We start from the raw sequence: 15,358 nt of genomic DNA, 5'->3' as shown, positions 1-15,358 counted from the left end.
TCTGGAGCTGGGCCAAAACCCGCAACCAAGCTCCCGGAAATGTTGGATTCCCATTCAGCAGCGTAGGCCCAGCATTACTAGACTTCAGGGAAACTCTGCCATAGGCCCACAAAGGAGTCAGCGTGGTCCAGGCGATAGTCAGAGACCTATGTTCTATTGGCCTGAAGAGTCATCACAGGCAAGTCATTGGGCCTCTCTGCCTGTTTTCCCTGTTGTACAATGCTGCTGCTGACTTTCTTTCGTAAAGTGCATGGAGCTGTACAGATGAAGGATGCTACCTACTAGGTAAGCATTATTCTATTATTATGTGGCTTTTCTCAAGTTGCCGGCCCAGATCCTCCAAGGTATGTAGGCGTCGCTCTCGGTGGCCTGAGCCATTCTCAGCCCCAAGTTAGGTACCCAGGCTCTCTGTACAACGCACAGGGTGAGTGAGGCTCCTCCAACAAGGATCCTCAGAAGCCAGCAAGCTGAGGGGGGTGCTACCAAAGATAGCTAGGCGGGAAATGCCAAGGAGCAGGGCTCAGGCGCCTAGGCCGCTGGCCTGGTGTTCCAGGCTGATGGGCCAGAGATGGGCACCTCCCTCAGCTGCAAACCTGCTCCTGGAGACAGGCCCCTGAGCCAGGTCAGTTGTCGAGGCAGCCCAGGCCCTAGCAGTCTGCTTCTCACACTCTCCTGTCCACCCAACATTTCCTTGGGCGCTGGCGGTCTCTGTGCAGGTAATGTACTGCACCCCCTCGTATCAGCGGCCTGCTTCCAGCCCTCCTGCTGTGGGGTCTGACAGGTGTCGGGCCTGAGGCAGACTCAGAAAACGCCTCTGGGGTCAGGCCCTGCTGGCGTGACAGGATCCCTGCCGGCGTGATGGGATCCCCGTCTGGTTTAAGAATCCTTCGGGCCTCCAAGGCTCTGGCTTGAGCTGGGCTCAGAGCAGCTTGTTCACTGGGAGGTGGCATCAGCAGCTTTGCAAATGCCAACTGGTGGAAACTTAGGAGCCTTGGGGATTTAGGTACCTCCTGGGTTAGGCGGCAGCTGAACGGCGGCTTTGGAAATGCCAGTAGCACTTAAATGGCGGACTCAGGCACCTACAGAGGCAGAAAGGCACCTAAATACCTGTGTGGATCAGGGCCAGACCTGCTGTGTACCTCAGTTTCCTCATGATCATGATACTTACCCTGCGTTGAGCTCGTCCGATGAAAAGTGCTGGGTACACTCGCTCTAAGCGAGTATCATTATAAATCTCCCTTCAGGAAGGACGTACAGAGAAAGGCAAGATGGTGGATTGTAGATTGCCAAGCCTGACCTGCAGAATTAAGCCTGCGATCAGCGAGAAGCCGCTAGCAATGTTCTCCACTTACCCATGCAGTTTCTGCCATCTCCCTGATAGCCGACCGTGCACTCACAGGTGTAATCCAGGCCAGTGCCCGGCTGGCACCGTGCTGTCGTGTCACATGCATGGGTGCCGTCATAACAGGGGTTCACTGTGCTCAAGTCGGTGCCACCTAGATTGGCCAGAAAGCAAACGGCAAACCTGAATGAGGCACCACGGGACAGGTATGTATATTACAGGAGAAGCCAGAGAAATCAGAGTCCCGTTGTACTGGGCACTGCACAGGAACATAGCGAGAGAGCCCCTGCCCCAAAGGGAAGAATGGGAAACAGAAGTGAGGTGACTTGCCCAAGGTCACCCAGCAGGGCAGTGGCAGAGCTCGGAACAGACCCCAGCTCTCCTGACTCCTAAGTCCAGGGCCTTACCCACTAGCCCACACTGCCTTCCCAGGGCACACAGCTGTATCGCATGTGCTAAGCAATGAAGATACAGCTTGCCCCTCGACCACTGTATCACTCGCACACAGAGCACAAGGGCGAAGTTCTCTAACCCACCAGGCAAGCCTGGCCTCTGGCATTCTGCTCTCCTTACATGTGCCGGCTGCAGAGTGGGAGACCATCATCCCAGGGCACTGCGGCTCTGGAGGAGAACTGTGCCCTGGAGGTGCAGAAAGACCCAGGGAGTGAGTGAATGCACCTTGCCGGCTGGCACTTTCTAAAGCCAACCCATGTACAGCTGGTTACCCAAAACAAAGACAGAACTACAGTAACTGCTGCTGGGGATGCAGCCCCTGGCTAATTTAGGGCTGGACGCTGCTCTGTCCTGCATCCCATATAGGCACTAAGGAGGTGGGAGGCACCCCCTTAATCCACTAGACGGGCTCCCCATATATGGGCCTCTCCTGCACGCGGTGCAGCTTTGGCTCCAGCCTGCCAACACAACAGCCAACAGCTGCGCCAGGTAGCATCCCCCACGGAGCAGGAGGAAACCAGGGCGCAGAGGGTGACTCCAAAACAATCTGCCCCCAGGCTGCTCCTATGCGCTGCCCCAGGCACGGGCCCGGGCAAAGCCAGAACTGGCTCTTCAAGTGCCTCGTTTAGGAAAGTCAGGGAGAGACTGAATTCAGCTTTAGACTTTGTCTCTAGGTTAGAGAAACTACCTAAAACCTCTTAATTCACTGGCAAGATCAATTCAAAAGGTGAGGAGCCTGACCCAACACCTGGTGGAGTCCAATGGGGTCTTTCCCATAGCGTTTGCATGGCTTCAGTGGATGCTGGATTGGGCCCTGGGGTAGAAATTTCAAAAGCACTTGAGTGATTTAGGATTCTAATTCCCATTTCCAATAGCACCTAGGTGGCTTAGCAGCCTACGTCTCAGGGAAGTCATTGATTTCAATGGGAGTTAGGTGCCTGAATGCCTTTGAGGATCTGGGCCTCGGTGACGTAGGTGCTTTTGAAAATGTTTCCTGGGACCTGTTGTGAGTTTGCGATGAAATCGAGAATTGTTGGTTTAGGTATCCTAGAAACAGCACCGAAAAACTCAACGAAAAGAATTTCCGAGATGGTAAAGTTCCACCAGCTTTAAATATAGCTAGACCAGCCAGCACCAAACCCTGAAGTCTATAGTCAGTTTTTACACAAGCCAAACTCCTGTTGACCACACCGTAAGATATGAGTAAAGACTCGCCAGCTTTCAACCAAGATCATAATTCAAAGGATTTAGTCTCCTCTGTTGCTGCGTTTTCATGGGTTTTCCTAATGGAAACTGGCATTATCTACATTGGCCCATCTGAAAACCAACTGGAAGAACAGCCCAATTTATAACGTAATTGGCTAGAGCGAGCAGGTGTGATCTTCTACACATTTGAACAGGTCCCAGAATACCCCTCTGAGTAACGAATGCAAACCACAAAATCATTTCAATGGCTGGAAGCTGAAACGAGATACATTCAGATGGGAAATAAGGCGTACACTTTCCAGGGTGAGTAATTAACCAGGGGAACAATTTGCCAAGGGTCGGGGTGGATTCTCCATCGGTGACCATTTTTAAATCACGGTTGGCTGTTTCCCCAAAAGCTCTGCGGCAGGAATGATTCAGGGGCAGGTCTCCGGCCTGGGCTATACAGGAAGTTAGACTGAATGATGACAACGGTCCTGTCTGGCCTTGGACTCCATGAATCAGAGTCCGCAGGGCTGGAGTGTATTTTCACCAGAAGCCAATGCACGGGGGCTGGGAAAGAGCCATGACTTGCCCCATTCTCCATCAACTTGCACAGGATCCAGGGCCCTGCACAGGAACCAGGGCTGCTCTCCTACCAGGCTGTGATGGGTGATACAGGAAGCCCCATAGGGGAGCACTCCAGCATTTTACAGCCCCTTCCTCCCCAGGGCGCATGCTCTGGGCCGGAGACAAGCTTGCCTGGCATGCAGGAGTGGCTTTAGCCTCAGAACTCCCACTAGTGCTGATGTGACTCCGGCAGCTCCAGCCCAGGATCCTATTGCTGAGAATGCATCAGACCGGCACTGGGACGTTCCAGCCTAAGCCCCCCAGGCACACGTTGCCTGGCTTTAGGGAGGTTGCCGGGGCTTCCGCTGGCCATGGCCAGAGCACAGCCCTGCCTACAGATCGCAGCTGCTAACTCCAGCCCCAGCGCCAACCTTCCCCCAGTGCGGGACGGCGTGGATCCGGTTTTGCTTTGCCCTGCTGGCTGCGGAGTTTAGAGCTACCTATGGATGTGAATCTCCCCAAAGTTCGGGGGGGGGCTTGGACCTGGGTCTTCACGCCCAGCTCTGTGATCAGCCCAGGCTACGCAGACTTGGCCGTGATCCTGGTGTAATTCGCTTGCTACAGGCCCCTGACACAGAACCATCCCTGAGACGCAGACTCTGAATCCCGCTCACATTTAGTCCCGGTTGCGCTCTCAAAAGGCTCTTCCTCTATCCCATTACTGCACTTGGCTAGTGTCCCCCTTTGGATCCTTTATGGCCTCTATTAAATGGCTTGACTTTCTGACCCCAAGAGCTGGAACTAATTTACTTGCTTAGGGTAGGAGGCTTGGGAGGCTTTCGTTCAAGGCTTCTGCTCCTTAAGCAGAGCACATACACCCTGCACACGCCCTATCGCTTCATCCTGTAGCGGGAAGAGCTCTCCACTCCCAGGTGATTGCCCCAGGCGAGAGTCAACATGCCCTTTAAATTCCACACAACATTCCCCGGGGTCAGGAAGGGAAAAGGAGGGTCATTAGCTCTGGCTCCCAATTACTGATTCAGGAAGGACACAGCCCCTTTTACTCCATCCTCCTGGAAACAATGAGGTTCCCAGAAAGTGCAGGCAGCTGTGTTGTTCTACACGCATTCCACTTAGATAACAGCTCCCCGGGGACAAACAGGGAGATTGGGTTTCAGGCTCCACTCATAGGAAGACCCCTCTTCAGAGGGATAACCAGCTCTCTGCTCTGATGGTTGCGCAAGAGCGTCCCCAACCTAACCAACCAGACCACGTGGCCTTAATCAGCTCTCTCCTCCCCATATTTACACTAGATCCACACTTCCGACTTCTCTGTCCTTTTGCCACCGACGGTGATGTGCAACTCAACAGGTAACAATGCAGACACAGCCGGGGCCCGATCCAGAGCCCATGGAATCTTTCCACTGACGCCGGCAGGCCCCGGATGCACCCAGAACCATGCTCACTGCACGCATAGTACTACGAAATACACTTAGCACCACCTCTGATCACCCCACTCCAGGAAATAAAAGTCTGCACAAGGAATGCAGCATCTGGCTCCAAATCTGATCCTGTACAGACATAATGAGAGCTTCTCTTCTTCTAGCTTTTCTTGAGCAACTCCTGTGCCAGTAGATTAGACAGTGATTACACACCCCCACACATCCCGGTACACAGAACTCCCAGTAAAGTTTCATGTAGAATCTGCTTTGGCTGAAGAACAAAAATAATGAAGCAAGTCCACCCCACTCTGCTAACGTGCTGTCCTTATGCCGTGCAAGAAGGGACTGAGATGGGTAACACATGAATGTCCCGGTGCCTTTTTGAATGAGGAGAGACCAAGTCCCTTTGAAGCTGTGTTGCCAACCTAGCCATTTCGTTCTCTAACACGGTCTCTTAGACACCACCATAGTAGAGTTGGGTGGGAAAATACCCATATTTGCTCCTTTACTTTTCTCTTAGAGCCAAAGCCGAATCTTGTGAAAGTTCACAAAGTCAGGGGAATGTTACCACTTTCTTGACTTAAGTTTTGAAGTTGTAGGAAGCAGCAGTGGCTGCTGGGAAATGGAGTTCATTGTATTTCAAACGATGGGCGGCTGTGACATCACTGGATATGCCAGCCTGGAGACAGACCTCTGCCAAGAGAAGGCAGGGGGAGATGTGTGTGTGTGGGGGGGAGGGTACTTGCTTTCCACTTGACCCATCACTAAGTTTTTTCATGGCTGGGGACGGGGTTGCAAGTCGAAAAAACACACCAGACCCCAGAGTTCTGCCTTTCAGCACTGAGAATAAAACTCAGCACGAAGGAACACTTCGTGGTTATTCTGGGCCAGCTCTGTCCACCGCATAGATAGCTTTGTACCCTCCCTGCAACAGAGTTCACAGTGGGAAAGAGCTGCCTAAAAACCAAACCGAATGTATCTCAAAGCACGGCATATGCCAGCCAGCGAAACCCCTGTTGGTACCCCATGCACTCAGACTAACAGCTTTCACTGTGGGCCGAATCCTGAGCAGATGAGGTCCTGCAGGGATCTATCATAATGGCACGTGTTTAGCAGGACAAAAAAAATCCAATCTCTTCACAGCAGTGAGAAAATTCCACCTGGGTGAAAATGAGGCAAAGCCAGAGAGGTCAGCGGTGTTTTGCTCATGTACATGTGGCCTAAATGAGCGCCACAGACATTTCCTACAGGGGTTGGTACTGGAGTGCGTACAAGCCTGCGTGTGCTCACAGGAACTGTATCATTCCACCAGCAGTTACACCCAGGGCCAGACTACCACTTGGACCATGCGCCTGAGCAGAGGAGGAAAAATTCCCCTTGCCCTCGCGCATGGGCTACCAAGACTTTTCGTCTGGGGCCACCCGAGTCAGCCGGTCATTCAGTGAATCATAGAAGATATGGGTTGGCAGGGACCTCAGGAGGTCATCGAGTCCAACTCTCTTCTCAAAGCAGGACCAACCCCAGCTAAATCATCCCAGTCAGGGCTTTGTCAAGCCTGACCTTAAAAACCTCTAAGGAAGAAGATTCCACCACCTCCCTAGGTAACCCATTCCAGTGCTTCACCACCGTCCTGGAGCAGACGAACAGAGAGCTTTGACCCCTGCCCAGCCTAGCTGAGCCACAGCACGGGGTGGTGCAATGTACTGCCAGGAAATCACAACCCCCAGGGACCAACGGGAAGCAGCAGAGGGTTGTGACACAGTGGCACAAGGTCTCCCAGGTCTAGTCTCGGTGGTGCAGCTCACCACTCCACTCACAGCTGGGCCTGTAGTCACATTAGACTGACGCTGATCTTCCCTCTCCTTGCCGCATGCTATTTTAGGCCACACTGAAAGCAGGGGCGTTGCACCGGCAGGGAATTCGGCCCCTAGTTTCAACAGGCCGACGAGTCGAGGATGACTCGGCAGAGCTCACCTTCTCTGGAGCCAATCTGGTTGGTGATGGCGTAGCGCAGGACCCGTTCCTCGTCGTTGTACAAAGCGAAGATCCGATCCACGCTCAGCTGCTGGACGGCAGGAACGTCCCTGTGGTGGCGGGCGGGCAGGCAGTCGTAGAAGCTGATGTTCTGGTGCAGTCGGTAGGCAAAGGTCTGGTTGATACTCCCAGAGATGAGGGAATACTGGCGGTAAGCTGTGGAAGTCACGGCTGCAAAACAGCACCAGGGACCCTGGTCATACAAGCATGTGGTAGCTTGATGAATTACTATTAGCACTGCCTAGCGGCTCGTATCAGGGATCCAGGCCCTGTTGGGCTGGGCCACTTTCCAAGCATGGCATCCCTGCTTCAAAGAGTAATGCGATAACAGGTGGATGAGCCCAAGCAAAGGAGAAGGGGTGGGGGAGAGGATATATGGAGATGTACCTGTTTCCCAGAACTGGAAGGGACCCTGAAAAGTCATTGAGTCCAGCCCCCTGCCTTCACTAGCAGGACCAAGTACTGATTTTGCCCCAGATCCCTAAGTGGCCCCTCAAGGACTGAACTCACAACCCTGAGTTTAGCAGGCCAATGCTCAAACCACTGAGCTATCCCTCCCCCACCAGTGAGCTATGAAGAAAGGAGTAAATACAACTGTGTTTTCATAGACTAATTCTGTGCACTGATGACCATGATACTTTCACTGGCTGGAGATGTGAGCACTGGGCTTGGGCCAATGGCCTCTGGCTAGCCCTCAGCACTGCCATGCAGGAAACAGGGTGGCCAGGTGCCCGGTTTTTGACAGGGAAGTCCAGACGAAAAGCGGACCTGACAACGTCCGGTCATATCTACTGACTGGACAACCAAAGTCCGGTTACTGTGGGTGGAGGCGGTGCCGGGTCATCACCCACACCGGCCCCTACTCAGCTGGAGCCGCTTCCTACCTGCATCAGGTGGCTGCAGCTCCCAGCCCCAGCTCCGCAGAAGGGTCCCTCCCGAACCAGGCCAGGGTGGGGAAGCCAGGAAGAGCAGCGAGCGACAGGGGAAGGGGAAAAGAGGAGCGAATGGGGGTGCGGTCTTGAGGCAAAGAGGTGGGGCAGAGGTGGGGCCTCAGGGGGAAGAGGCAGGGCAGGAGAGATTCCAGCATGCTTGCGGGAGTGTCCGTTTTAAAATATTACGAAGTTTGGCAACCCTAGCAGGAAACTGAGTGATTTCAAGATGAAGCAAGCATGCACAGCATGGGGGGGGATATGGGCGGGAGGCCTCCTATCACTCAAGCCTGACTCCTGCAGCCACATTACAATGGCAGCCACGCCAATCTCAGACTACAAAATCCGAGTCAGGGCTCAGATCTGGATTCCAAACACCCCCATATTCTGGACTGTTCCTGGCTTTCGGCTGATCCCTTCAGCAAGGCAGAGACCATCTGCAAAATTCAGGAGAGGATTTTGATCTGGGATTTGGACTCCATCTATACAGTCCAGCCCTTTTCGGCTGGGAGGACGTTATACAAGGCACAGAGTCCTGGAAATGCACCACGTCCTTCTGCCTAGAAAAGGGCGGTGTCCCCAAAACAAACGGGGAAGCGTGAGTCCTACAAGGAAGCAGTTTCTCTGCAGATAATGGTGGAAAATTTAAAGATGGCCACTGGTTACTTGAAAAATCCCGCAGAACCCTGCGGAATTCCAGTGTGCATAACACGCTGTGGGCAAACACCCCAGCCTGGCTAATAGCAGGCTATCAACATTTGCTCTGCAAAACAAAAACACACAATGAATGAGATTCTGGGCACCTTCAATCATACCTGAGTGAGAGTAGTGGTAAAGTTCCTTGTACGGTGCAATGTGGACAGTAAATTTCTCCGGAATAAAAGGCACCTGGCCCTGAATATTTGTCTTAATGCTCAGGTAATTTTCTGGACTCAGGCCATCAGCTGTTTGAGTGATATGGACTCTCTCCTCTCCTGGGTAGAAAGTGACTTCCAAACTGTGGGTGAATTTAGCACCTACAATGAACAGGGAAGAAAACCAAACTCTGCTACAGCTGTTTTAATGGATAAACTAAATCTTTTTACCCACTTCTTAGATTATATTGAGACAGATAACACAAGCTGATCGTTAGCCCAGAGCCACACCAGAAAATACCAGTCAATAATACCAACCTTTTCTGAAGCCTTTGGATTCAAGAGGCTGGTTTAAAGATCTGCATGTGCTAATATCACACAAGGCCTACCAAGCTGAGCACCACGTCACATGCATCTACAAAGGGGAGACTAATCATCCGTGTCATTACCCAGCACGGGATAGGTCAACGCTGCTAGGCGCTTAGATTCCAAACCCGAGTTCGCACTGTGCGTTCACAAGTACTGACCGGATTTTTTGGCAATAACGTTTTGGGTGTAAAGGCTGGGCCAACGCTGGTGTAATGGGATCACACGGGGATGGAGATTCTGCACGGTGTTTTAGCTTCCAAGTCTGTGGGGCCCAAGAGCACCCGGAGACAGCACACTTATGCCCCAGTCCTCGGAGATATCGCAGCGCCTACCTCCTACTGTCTATGAGCCTTCGTCCTAAGAGGAGAAAATGCCTCTTGCTCCTGTAGGGAACCCTCTGGCCTTTCAGGAGGGCTCCAAAGACGACCAGCCAGAGGACAGCGAGTGTCACAGAAGGGGAATAAAAGGGAGGAACGAGGGTTGGGGTGCTCAAGGCTGAAGGCACCTCGTGCAAGGAAAGGAGGGGAAATTTAAGGAAGTACATAGCCATTACACAAGACAATCTGTTCATACCCCTGTCACAGGGGTAGTTTGCCCTTAAGGGCCAGAGGCCTAGCCAGGCCTGATTACACCTGGGTTGGCTCAGGTGGTCCCACTGGAAGGGCAGCAGGAAGCTGCCGTGACGGGGGTCATGAGAGTTGCTGAGACCACCAGGGGCAGGGGGCCTGGCCATGAGCTGGGGCCAGAGCCTCAGGCCAGCAGGGGAATTGTGATGGTGTCAGCTGCAGTTCTGGTTTGCCATGAGGCAAAGGAAAGAAAAGCCTGGCCAGGAGGGCCTGGGAGAGGGAAATGTAACGGGAGAGCCCTGAAGAGGGGAGAAATTGTTAGCAGGGCACCACAGAAGCACCGCTGGCCAGGAGGGGGGGCACGGCAAGCATGCAGCTGCCTGCCACGATCCCCCAGAATAACTCATTTCCTCCATCAGTAGAACCAGCCCCCTAACTTTGGAGATTCAGAAAACAAGCAGCACCTCAGATGACACTGGGTGATCATGACAATTAGCTGTTCCACCCCACCCCTCTCACTCCTCGAGAGCCTCTCAAAGTCAACAGGAGATGCTCCCCTGGGAGTCAGTGGGCCCTGGCCCACGCCCTGCTTGCACTGCATACTTAAACATGATGCTTTCCACTTACCAGTGACACTAAAGCCGTTCTCGTAGCCTGGTTTTTCCAGAGCAAAAAGCCACCCGAAGAGACCTCCGATTGGAGTCAGCGGCATGAGTGCCCGAGCTGCCGGCTGAGGTATATGGCTAATGGCAGTGTAGGCTCTCCCATCATTTCCAACTATGTATGCATGTAAGTCAACGGCACTAAAACGTACAGGCGTTTGTCCCACCAGGAGAGTCCCACTTACTTTACCGTTGAGACGGTGAGCGGCCCCTGGGAAGAGGACACAACACCTTGGATCAGTCTCAAAGAACAAGTCAATGCCAGAAGCTCTGAAGCCTGCAAACACCCACTACAATTTACCTTCTGGCAAGCAGTGTCTGCCGTTCCCATAGAACTTGGCCTGGCAGTGGCAGCAGAAGCCGGTGGCATAGTCCGTGCAGAAGGCATGCTGGGAGCACTGGCTGCGGTTCTGGTCGCAGGTTTCCTTGCTGGCAGTATTGTACGTGAATCCTAAATCCAATGCACAGGTTAGCGCGTAGTAAGGAACCAGGCCTTAGCACGTCACCAGCTGCACAGCACTCTACTAGCGAAGCTGTGCAAAGCCGAACAAAAACCTTCAGATCTTAAAGGAAACCTGACAACATCTGCCTTCGCACTGTCATTGTCTGGAGTGAGAAAACACAGCTGTCCCTTCAAGGTGGGTGAGATTCTGCGCAGACAAAGCTCTTACTGACTCCAAAGGGAGTTTAGCCTGTAGCAGGACTGCAGGCTCGGGGCCTGTGTCTTAAACACGTTTTCCACTGGTGAAAACACACTAGGTGTTCCACTGGTAAACAAGACAATAGGTGCAGACCCAGCCAGTGTGTTCCACTGTTCCCCAGTTCTACCCAGGGGCCAGGCATGTAGTAGTGGAAAAATCCATCCCAAGGAGAACTGCAGCAGTACAGGAAACCTGCAGACTCTATTCCACCAGGGGGTCTGCAGCCAGGCAGTGTCTCCCATCCACAGGGGTGAATTCCCCCTGCCACAGACTTGGGGTGAGATGGGTGACTGTGTGAATGATTAAACCCAGCACCTCCACTGGCCATTCTCAAGGGTACACATAGGGAGTTGTTCTTAATTAGCACTCTGTACTGTCGGAAAGGACAGTTGTAAAATTCACGTAGGCTGGGAGGTTCCAAGGGGCTTAGGAAGTTAGGCACACAACCCCAACTGAAGATCAAAGGGATTTTAGCACCCAACTCCTTAGCCCCAACTGAAAACTCCAGCCGGAATCCCTCCTAGATAGTGAGAGAGACAGTCACCACTGCATGGGCCCAGGGCAGACCGTGAACGCATTTCAGATGCCACCATTCACTAGAGCGAAGCAGCTTACAAAGCTGCAGCCTTCGTGGGAATTGCCGTAAATGAGCCAAAGTCCTTGAGTTCAGTGCAATCACCCCTGGAGAGAGTTTGGCCCAGTGTCCATGCGCATGCAACTACCGCCTGCCTAGGTTCTCTCGAGCATTTGCCTTGATAAGGGCCAGTTCCTAACTGCCCGTTGTTGCAATGGCTGAAAGGTTCAATATCTGGATTTTCTTGCTTTTCACTTTCCTGGGCAGCCTTTTCCTCATGCAGCTTGTATTTCTCAGCAAACAGTCGGGCTATAGTACTTTAGCCGGCAGCTGTTAAACATCATGCCTCATACTTCAGAAAGCCTGGAATCCCCAGCCCAGCTCTCTCTCTCTCTGCCCGTTAACAACAACTCCTTACTCTCGTTCCCTGTCACTCACCTCCTCATGACTCAGGAGGAGGTCTGGCAGAGCTCCCCATGGCTTGTGTCAGCTGTCGTAGGCACAGCCAAGCGCAGTGGGCCAGCCAATGCAAGCCTCTCACACAAAGACGCTACCTCCCTCTGACTTACCTTCTCCCACATTCCTGCCCACCTTCCCCAACATAGGACCAAGGGATTCAGCCCAGTTACCATGTCCTTAAAACGTCTCCAAAACTCTCTGATAATCTTGCCACCTCCACCTGGGTCCTCGTAGAGTATGAACTGAAGCAGAAGTAAGCGTGGAGTTCACTCTGTTCTGGATCACCTAATCCCCCTAAGAGTTCCCACAGCTCCCCCGCCTTTTGGGAGCCGGGGTGGCCCCTCACACGCTTGCTGCAGGAAGTTAAACAGTAAGATTTCTGAACATTACAAGCACATGTAAAATGTGTCGTCCCGGCAGTTAGTTCCCTGCGGTGGACAAATCGCTCTTGCCCAAAGCCAGTATAGGGTTATGCACTGACCCCCTCCCAAAATAACGATGCCTCTGCCACTGTATTATCTGTACTTCCCCACTCCAAACCTTAAGCTAAATCCCCCTTCCCATTAATGTAGCTGAATTCCTGCTCTAGTTAAGGGTATCAGAATCTGACCCTGTGTCACTACTTTCAGTTCACACTGCTGGGACGAAGGTCATTTATTGCTCAGTGGATACGAGATTTTAAGTTCTGTGGGACATGGCCAAGTTAAATCGCTCACTATGGCCCACACCCTCAGCTGGTGTGAATTGGCGTCACTTCCCAGACGCCAGTGGAAGTCCAGCTGGCTTCAATGCAGTTGATGCCAGTTTACACTAGTGAAGGTTCTGGCTCGATGGATCTTCATTTCACTCATTTCCTAATCAACAAACAGAACTTTCTGGTGAAGAGTGATTTAAATGCTGTTAGCTACAAAGAAACCCAACAGCTGGAAATCAATTACGGACACTTTGGGTTCATGTCACTTACCCTCCCGGTTAAAGCTGCTGTCTTCGTCCACACCAACTACCTGCCTCCCCCGATTAAAGGAAGGGGAGTTCTCTGGGTAGCCCTCATGCATGACCTCCCGCTGTGGGTAGACTGGAAAGATATCCGTCTTGGACAGTACAGTGTCACTGTCTGGGTAGGGCTGGGCATCGTCCTGCTCAGGGTTCGCTGGTGGCCCCTGAGTCGTTAGCTCCAGCAGGCTGCCCTTGGTCTCTTGTGAGGATGGGTTTCTGATTCCTGTTTTTTGGGAGGACTCCACTTCATCTTCCAATGCAGGAGGCGCCTGGGATGGCCCTTCCTTTGTCCCATGCATTTCAGGATAGGCCGGCCGACGGCTGGACACCGGATACGGCAACGTGGATTCCAGCTCCGAATCCAGCGTGGCACCGGAACGTCTTGGCTCGCTGTACAAAACATCAAGTCTCGTGTAAACATCAGGCACCAGCTCAGTCGGGTACTCAATGTCGTCTTCTTCGTTCTCGTCGTAAAAGGGCTCAGCATAGTCTATGTCCTCATCAGGATAGTCAGCGTCCAGGATGTTCTGCTCCAAGGTGGTGCTGCTGAGCGTGCTTTCCAGAGGTTGCTGGGAATGCCCCACAGAAGGCTTTTCGCCAACTCCAGCTGGCATGACATTGTCCAGCAGGGAGGTGCTGCCAATGTGGAAGGCCCATACGCCAGGAATCCCAGAGTTGCTTGTTCTAGATACAAATTACAAACAGTTACATGCAACTACTATTTACAGCTGCTTACAAGTCACAGAGCGTCCCATCCAGCAACTCCTGCTCAGACAAAATCTCTCACCGTGCTCGATGGCAGATTTGCCTGAGGACTGACTGTACAATTGGAGATACTGGTCGAAATGGTCAGAAATGGCTACTGATTTGGCGGGGGAGGGGGAGGGGTGGCAAACACCTGAAACACCTTAAAGGGGCCTGATTTTCAGAAAGTGCTTACTACTCCCTTCTGAAAAAACGGACCCCTTTAATAACAATACCTAGCCCTTACCTAGCTCTGGTCATTGGTAGATCTTCAAGTACTTTACAAAGGTGGATCAGTATCATTATCCCCATTTTACAGATGGGGAAAACAGAGACACAGAGCGGGGCAGTGACTTGCCCAAGGTCACCCCGCATACCAGTGGCCAAGCCAGGTCTCCCGAGTGCAATATTCTACCCACTACATTGCCTCCCTTACGGGGCCTCAAACTGGCCCCCCTTAAATTGGAATCACTCGTCCCATTTGAAAATTTCAGCAATGATCTTTCTGGCACAGGAGAGGGTCAATATTTTATGTCAGGAGGAAAAATCAAAGGTTATTTCTTAGAAAATCTCAATCTATATATGTTTTCACAGCTGTTTTTTAATTCAATTTGATGAGTTCTACGCAGCCTGCTATTTGAGCTGCGCCAGGCCTAAATAGGCACTAGTGCCTTGTGGGGAAAAAAAAGTTTCTTTAGAAACAGTTGTGCCTTTATGTCACATTTTCTGCATTTTTTTCTTCCCTTGTTCTTTATGTCTGAGCTCAGCTGCATGCAGGAGAACAGCTGGTACTTGAGAACAGTGATCGTGTACAGAACGGCTGCCATTTCACAAGCTCAACAGCTCCCATTGTTTGGACAAAATCCCCCCTCTGTGCAGAAGGCCAACACAAGGCCTATCTGACACTTAAGGACCATATAAGCCCAGTTTTGAAGGCTTCTCTGGTGTTCTGCCTCTCTGTACATGGGTGAGTTTCAGCCCTACTGAAGTCTTTAACGGGTTGGTGACATCACGAGCACTTCCATGGCAACTGATTCTGATGTCTCCGGCCTTTTAACTTTCTCCGAATTCACTGACTTCTAGATACCTAGGGCTAAAAGGGAGCTCCAGAGGTCATCTAGCCCACCCCGTGTGCTGACACAGAAGGAGGGACACCTCAACAAGCCCTGACAGGTATTTGTCTAACCTGTTCTTGAAAACCTCCAAGGACGGCGTTTCTACAACCTGCCTTGGTAACCTAGTCTAGTGTTTAACTAGCCTTAGAGTTAGAAAGTTTTTCCCTAATATCTAACTTTAGTCTCCCTGGCTGCAACATGAACAGATCACTTCTTGTCCTCCCCTTGGTGGACATGGAGAACAACTGATCACCTAAGTTCCCTGTAAGCTGCGCGGCCATGCAGCAGACTATTTAGCGCCACACAGGTGCTCAGGGAACCTGGCCGGACCTGCCATGGCCAGGAGAGGGGTGCCCCTTCCCC

The 15,358-nt window shown here is 52.2% G+C and overlaps 1 protein-coding gene across 1 annotated transcript in view; it reads right to left on the bottom strand.

The window, feature by feature from the left end:
* Positions 1-15,358, bottom strand: part of NID2 (nidogen 2) — a 49,869-nt gene that overhangs the window by 17,201 nt on the left and 17,310 nt on the right. The window contains exons 4-9 of the mRNA XM_050954591.1: positions 13,105-13,820; positions 10,708-10,857; positions 10,372-10,617; positions 8,771-8,971; positions 6,967-7,197; positions 1,353-1,496 (exon numbers count right to left, since the gene is read on the bottom strand). Coding sequence (XP_050810548.1) covers positions 1,353-1,496; positions 6,967-7,197; positions 8,771-8,971; positions 10,372-10,617; positions 10,708-10,857; positions 13,105-13,820 — 1,688 coding nt within the window. The remainder of the gene's footprint in view (positions 1-1,352; positions 1,497-6,966; positions 7,198-8,770; positions 8,972-10,371; positions 10,618-10,707; positions 10,858-13,104; positions 13,821-15,358) is intronic.

Source organism: Gopherus flavomarginatus, chromosome 5 (genome assembly GCF_025201925.1).
Source record: "Gopherus flavomarginatus isolate rGopFla2 chromosome 5, rGopFla2.mat.asm, whole genome shotgun sequence".
Classification (NCBI taxonomy): Eukaryota; Metazoa; Chordata; order Testudines; family Testudinidae; genus Gopherus; species Gopherus flavomarginatus.
The sequence above is the reverse complement of the archived record's forward strand: the minus strand, read 5'-3'. Positions and strand labels throughout refer to the sequence as shown.